Source organism: Fomitopsis serialis (assembly GCF_022376445.1).
Source record: "Fomitopsis serialis strain Sig1Antser10 chromosome Unknown B0H18scaffold_160, whole genome shotgun sequence".
Classification (NCBI taxonomy): domain Eukaryota; kingdom Fungi; phylum Basidiomycota; class Agaricomycetes; order Polyporales; family Fomitopsidaceae; genus Fomitopsis; species Fomitopsis serialis.
In genome coordinates, this window is record NW_025955120.1 from 48,030 (window position 1) to 55,229 (window position 7,200).

At 56.1% G+C, this 7,200-nt stretch overlaps 1 protein-coding gene across 1 annotated transcript; it reads left to right on the plus strand.

Annotated features, from left to right (window-relative positions):
• The first annotated feature begins 342 nt into the window (after positions 1–342).
• Positions 343–1,641, plus strand: B0H18DRAFT_1045626 (uncharacterized protein). The gene is made up of 7 exons (XM_048030757.1): positions 343–581; positions 635–697; positions 750–782; positions 833–916; positions 972–1,178; positions 1,240–1,425; positions 1,483–1,641. Exons 1-7 carry the CDS (start codon positions 487–489, stop codon positions 1,598–1,600), a joined length of 786 nt encoding a protein of 261 aa, XP_047886558.1. The 5' UTR covers positions 343–486; the 3' UTR covers positions 1,601–1,641.
• Positions 1,642–7,200: the final 5,559 nt, after the last annotated feature.

Sequence of the window (7,200 nt, forward strand, 5' to 3'; positions counted from 1 at the left end):
CGTGGTACGGGTTTTGGACGCAAGCGTTCTACGGCGTCGTGGATCCTCGAAAAGTCAATGTCGGGCCTCAATCCGAGGTTGTCAAGCAGCAACATACGAATGACGGCGGTGTCGCGCTGAAGAAGAGGGTTCCTGACTTCGTTCTCCATTACGTCACGGGAGTCCCTCTGTACCACGACATCCGCTCTCTACTGCAAGTGACGAACCTCGAGGAGCTGCTACAATTCTACCAGGGCAGTTACACCGTCACTAACTCTATTGTCCTCGCGATTTGCGAAATCAAGGCTCTACCGGACCCGTACAAAATACCAGCGGGTGAACGCTTCCAGCACACGCTGGACAGACGGGTGTCGGGCAACCAGACTGAGGCGCAATCGGGCGCGCGGCATCAGGTTTCTCTACACCTCTCTGCCCACAGAGATCTTGACGAGGTTGTGGCCATTGCAATTTTTGGACCCTTCTTTTCGTGGAGAATCTTCGCTCGGGATGAAGCGAGTGACATATCTAGCAATGTTGACTCAACGTACAAGGATTCCGGGCCGGCCGATGATGACAGTTTTGACGAGCACGATGCGACGTTAGTAAGCTTCCTTTGTTATCGAGCAGCGAGTGATGTCAGATGCTCTGGTCACAGCGCAGCATCTCTGTCCATGCGTCATGAGATCTCCAATGCTTCCAGGTCAGCAGCAGGTCCAGTGTGAGTATTTTCCACGTCTCTCCTCTCAGGACGACACTGAGCACTGTACCAGAAACGAACGACCCAAGCGCAATCGACGGCCAGTGTATGATTTTCTCTCGCTCTCATATTGCCGTCCTGCTCATAGGTCCTTAGGAAGAGATATGGACAGCATCGGGCACCGACACAGACACAGGAAATACCGAAGACTGAGGAAGGCAAGGAAGAGGAGGAGAATTCGTGAGTCATCTGACCGCTGGTACCCCTCATTTAATTGATAACAGAGTTCTATTAGTACCTATCAGAAACTGAAAGGGAAGGCCAAAGCTTTTGCCAGGACTGTGTCGAAGCCGAGGCCGAAGCCGGAGGCCAGAGGCCACGGCAAGGTCTCAGGTCAGAAGGACAAGGGGAAGGGTAAGGACACTGGCAAGAGCCAGGCAAAACGTCAGCCTGCACTACAGGCGCTCCTACTGGCGTTGCCACCGCTAATGCATTCGGAGGAGTGAGTTACATCCCTTTCGTATTGATGGTAGGGAGAATACTGAGCTACCACGCGAACGTAGTGAACGTGACGAAGTCGTAGCAACTGGTGGACCAAATACCGACAATTCGGATGCCACGACGAGTGGTGCGGAACAGGAGGCTGCATCGACATCCGCGGACGCCTCTCGCGTCGCCGGACCATCCGGACGGCAGAACGTCGACTCTGATAATGAAGAGGAGGAAGATGCGCCCGTTCCTCCAGATGAGTACGTCACTATCCACACCATGAATTGGCCAGTCTTCTGATAGCCACCTGTGTCTAGACACGAGTGGTCGCAGTTTTACCATTGGGATCATCCCGATGGCATCGAGGAACGATCCAGGATGCTGGATGCCATCCAGCGACAGAACCCTGACATCACGTTCCGCTTCCCGACCTAATAGTCTCTACGTGTAACCTGAAGAACGTATACCAAGTCTCAATTCCCCTCTTACTCATGCCCTCTGCTCTACTCTGCCCCTGACCCTCGCGACTCTGAGCCACAATGTCTGTACTTGTTCCGAGATGTAATGTAGATCGTCCCTGTATCCCGACCCAATATAGTGTTTGCGATGTTTCATGTGTCGTGACTAGTAAAATGCATCGCTCGTTCCAGTCTAAGTACAATCTGAGGCCAATGGCCTCGAGAATAACCGGAGTTGAGACCGTACGTACAGCCGTGACACCACCTACCACAGAGCAACACTGCTTAGTTGCGCGGCGCGTTTTTGTTGCAAGGAGCAAGGACCAACAAGGTCACAGTGCATCTCAGAAGAGACGCTTGCTCAAGTTCTATCCGACGAGGAACGCCTACGTAAGACCACTACTACTAACACAAATCGTAAGATACACGACAGCAAGCGTCCACCCGGGGTCACTCCCAGGCTCACAGCACACGTACAGCTCAAGACATGCATGGCACAAGAAAGTACGAAAGTACGAAGGCACGACAGCGAACAGTGTCTCTCGTCACAAGCAGAACAACAACCACACGGACTCCCCTTTTGTCATCGCCCTCGTCCCCGTCCAGCAAAAGTCCGCAGATGGTGGCACACTACACGCGTCCGCACTGAGTTCAAGGGCGCGCACGTCTAGGGGAGCGTCCATCCGCCAGCGCCCAGCACAGCTCGCGCTCGGCCGGGCGCGAACAGGGACCTACCGTCCCGAAGGCAGCCCGCCAGTCCTACGGAGGGTCCGCCCGCCCGCCTCCTCAACTCAAAGCCCAAAGCCCCGAGCCCCGCAGGCAGCTAGCTCGGCGGCTTGTCCACGCTCACGCTCCTCCGCCCCACGCGAGCTCTCTCCTCCGACCTCTCCCGACCGGTCACCCCCGCCCCACTCCCGCCACTATGCATGCTATGCACGCTGTGCATACTGTGCACGCTCACCGAGTCGTCCTCCCGCGCCCGCTTCTGCCCGGTGCCCGGCGACGACGCGAGGGACACGGACATAGACGTCGGTACGGCGAAGTTCGCCATCGACCGCGCGGCGCTGCTGATCCCGACGCTGTGCGGGATCCCCGCGCACTCGTGCTCGGGAAGAGCGAGGCGGCGCTGAGCTGGCTGGACTGCGCGCCGGACGAGGAGGACGTGCCGGAGAGGAAGTCGAACCAGTTGCTGTTGTCCGTGGCCGAGTGCACGCTCCCTGGGTCCCGGGAACGACCACAATCATGAGCGCGACGCCGAGCGGCAATTGAGCATCACGCACCGTTCTCTGGATGACTCTGCTGACCACCCCCATGCACCGGCCAGTCGAACGACGGCATCCCGCCCTGCCCTCCTCCACCCGCACCTCCCCCACCCCCATTCGCCTCGCCCAGCAGCTCCAGGGCCATCGCCGTCGCCGACGACACGCCTCCCTGTCTCTGCTGCTGCTGCTGCTGCTGCTGATACATCGGCGCTAGTGTTTGCTGGGGTGTATACGGCGACGCCGAGCCGTGCTGACTATGCTGGCTACCGAGGAAGCCGGCCGTGCGCAGCGACGGATGGTGGCCCGCGCCCATGTCCATGCCGTACCCGCCGGAGCCCTGGGAGCCCAGCTGCGAGACGAAGCCTGCGGGGGCGCTCTGCGAGCCGAGCCCGCTGCCCACGCCGTTCATGCCGAGATTGAGGCCGGAGCTGGCGTACTGGAGCGAGGGATGGCTCGCGCTCTGTGTGGGCGGGAGGCCGGGCGCGGAGTGGAGGGGCGTGAAGCCCGTCTGGACGGGGTAGCCGGAGCTCATGTCGACCTCGAGGCGGTAGGGGTAGTGCGGCATGCCGCTGGAGCCGCTCGGGCTGGCAGCGAGGGAGGAAAGGTTGAGCGACTGCGGGAGGGCGGGCATGGAGTTGCTGTGTGTAGAGAGGTGGGGGCTGTCGTCGAGCCGGGGGCGCTTGGAGGCGAGGGAGTGGGAGGTGTTACGCACGGGCGGGGACGCGGCGCTGAGGCGCTCGCCGGAGACGGGGATGGTCATGGAGGAGGTCGTACCCGTGGATGAAAGGCGGTAGTCGAGCTAGAGTACGGCGGTCAGCCTGTGGGAAGTCCTTGCCTCACGACATGAGGCAAAGGAGATAGGAACGAGACAGACAAGCAGGCAAGGAATAATGCAGCATTGCATGATGGCAGTGGCGGGGAAATACAGGACAGGGTGCTAGATCAATGACACAAATGATACAGTATTCATACACTACCAACGACAAGAGGATGTGGCACGCGTCAAGGCTGTGGTTCGGCGATGGTGCAACACGTATCTGCACAATAGTAAGTGGTCAAGAGGCAGTCTCAATCATGCATGATCATACACTCACCAAAATCCGTCGGAAGGGTTTGCCTCAGAGGGGCCGGAGTCCTCCGAGCGCGAGTCCAACTTCGAGACTTCACCGTCGGTGACTGTCTCAGTGTCGCTTCCCAGCCGTGTCTTTGTCGTCGTCGACAATGTTCGTCGGCGCATCATCATCATCGTCTTCTCCATCGCCTGCATCTCCATCGATATCCGTCGCGCTGCCCTCGTCACTGTCGTCGCCCTCTTCATCACCCATCTCCTCTTCATCCAACATCAATTGCGTCGAAGAGATATCAGGGCACATGCAGCTTACTGTATAGCTCGCAGGACGGGTCATTGTACTGATACCAGCCAAGATCCTTGAGTGGCATCACCTTCTTGAGGCGACGATAGTTCTTGTCGGACATCGTCATGTTCTCGCGGATGAGATCAGGCGGAGGATAGCGGTTGTCGCCATAGTCAACATATGCAGCGTAAACAATTTCCGGGAAGTCGTCAACCCAGCAGGAGAGCACAGGAACAATACCGATCTGGTCCGCGACCCACAGCCGGGTTGCTTGGATGCGCTGATCATCTCCCGCGTTCGGGTCCGACTTGACAAGATTGCGCCTCTTCGCGATTTTGAGCGCGTCGTCATTATAGAGAGGCCAGCCAAAGACCCAAGTCATGATTACGATACCAAAGCATCAAAGTCAAGCAGTGTTACTTATGGAAGTAGAAGACGACACAGTTGCAAGTCCGTTGAAGTTGGTAAGTTCCAAAACTGATCATGATGGGCAAGCCGTGACTGTGGCTTCAGACACGTGATCGCGACGTAGTCGCCCACCAGGGTCCGGCGAATGGGAGCATACATACATTCCAAGAACTCAGGATGGGCACGTCAGAGGGCCATGCGAGACAAATACAGCAGGTGCGGGGGTATGTAATAGTGCGTGAGATTTGTCCCCCCATTCGCGCCCAAGGCTTCGCCTGCATATGCATCCCCCGGGGGCGGGCCATCGTATGTATGGCATATATGTACTAGTACGCAATCCGCTGCATGAACACACTCGTGTCGATCTGTACAGTAGTCCACGGAGTTAACCTCCAATTCTTGCCTTCACGACCGCGAGGTATCAACGCAATGAGATCGAGACATACATGCAAGCAAGCACGGTGCTAGACAGGGAACAATACAGTTCGGATAGTACACTGTAAAATCACAGGAGGTGGGATGAACTGCCGTGCGTCAAGACTGCGGCTCAGCAACGGTGCAATGCGCATCTGCGCAACATCGATTGGTTAAAAGGGATCACATCATATGTATGCGACGAACTCACCGAACTCCGTCAGCAGTGATTGGGCTGTCTCAGAAGAGCTGGAGTCCTCTGAGAGCATGTCTGATTGCAAGACAACACCGTTAGTTACCGCTTCGTTGTCGCTCCGAGCAGTTCCTTCGCTGGCCGTGTCGATATCTTCATCACCATCTTCGCCATTATACTCATCACTGTCGTACTCTCCCATCCCAGATCAGTCATGACAGGCATAAGAAGTCATAGACTGAAGTTACCGTATAGAACGCTAGATGGGTCGTTATGTTGGTACCAACCGAAGTCCTTGAGAGGCATTGCCCGCTTCAGACGGCGGTACTGCTTGTCAGTCATTTTATCCTCGAGGCTGAGTTCGGCTGGGGGATTAGGACTATCACCGTAGTCGACGTATGCAGCATAGACGAGCTGCGGCAGATCGTCGACCCAGCAAGAGAACACCGGAATCAGGCCAGCTCTGTCCACGATCCATTCCTGTGCGGCTTCGGCGTAGGCTACGTCGTCAGCATTCGGATCCTTGACGAGGTTGTGCGTTTTGGCGATGTCGATCGCGTCGTAGTAGTACAGAGGCCAACCCAGGACCCAAGTCATATTGCCAGGCTGGATGTGAGGTTGGAAGGGCAGGATAGATTTAGTAGAAACAAGTACTCAGCTGAGTACGAAATACGTGAAGGCTTGAGTGTCTCGGAGAACAAGGCTCAGGCTTGTATTGACTCGTGGCGACGAAGGTGCTGATTATTACCGCTGGTTTCCTTCGCAATACCGTAAATCAAACCAGGATGTGTGGGCTGCGGCCTTCTACGCTGTGTAATAGAACGCCTGAACACGGTGAGCAGGTAGGATGGTAATGGACCGCATGCAGTGAATCTAATAAACCGTGGCCTCAGGCATGTGACCGCGCTGTGGCGACTCGGATCGCCCAGCGGCCCCAGCCAATTAATGAGAGTTACCAGGTTCGACACACTTGGAAGGCGCGTCGAAGATGGATACGTCGGACGCAGCACGAAGAGCAACACGAGCTCGTAAGTGCTACTATGCACACGTCTGCACGTAGGAGCCCATCATGATCGCTTGCAATTCTCAGCTTCACGTCGGCAAAACTACGATGACGACACAAGTTGAATGTAATGGAATTGGCACAAATATACTATACAGATATTGCTGTACAGACTGAATACAACGCAGCGTCAACGGGAATGGAAGAGTAATACAGGATAGTTGCTTGATGTGATACATGATGTTGATGGTGCGACGAGAGAAGGCAGAGTTATAGACCTTGTATCAAGGCTGCGGCTCGGCAATGGTGCAACATGCATCTACGCAGTACCCAGCGGTTGGTATGGATGATCTCAGACTATGTGCGACACACTCACCGAAGTCCTTAGGCAGTGACTTCGCTGCCTCAAAGGTTCCGGAGTCTTCTGGGAGCACGTCCAACTTCGAGACCGCACCATCAGTTACCGTCTCATTGTCACTCTCGACACTGTCTTCTTCGCAATCTTCATCATCGCTGGTATCGTTCATCGACGCATCGCCGCCGCCGCCATCTTCATCGTCACCCTCGTCGCTGCCCTCGTCACTGTCCTCGTCATTGTCCTCATCACTGTCCTCGTCACTCTCGTGACGCGTCTTCTCTGCATAGATGATCAGCGAAGTCATAAAAGGTGCCAGCACTTAGTCACTCACCATACAGGACACCGGACGGATCGTCGTATTGGTACCAGCCAAAATCCCTCAGTGGCATAGCTCGCCCGAGGCGGCGATGTTGCTTGCGGCTTATGATTTCCTTGCTGACGAGTCTGGTCGGAGGATAACGGTTGTCCCCGTAGGCGACATACGCAGCGTATACAAGCTCAGGGAAGCTGTCGACCCAACAGGAGAGTGTAGGTATTATGCCGACTTGATCTGCGATCCATTCCCGGGCTGCTTCGATGTACCG

Coding starts and splice junctions, on each gene's coding strand:
- B0H18DRAFT_1045626 (XM_048030757.1), top strand. CDS start 487: ATGAAGCGAGTGACATATCTAGCAATGTTGACTCAACGTACAAGGATT. Junction 582..634: donor ACGAGCACGATGCGACGTTA/GTAAGCTTCCTT, acceptor CTCTGGTCACAG/CGCAGCATCTCTGTCCATGC. Junction 698..749: donor AGGTCAGCAGCAGGTCCAGT/GTGAGTATTTTC, acceptor GCACTGTACCAG/AAACGAACGACCCAAGCGCA.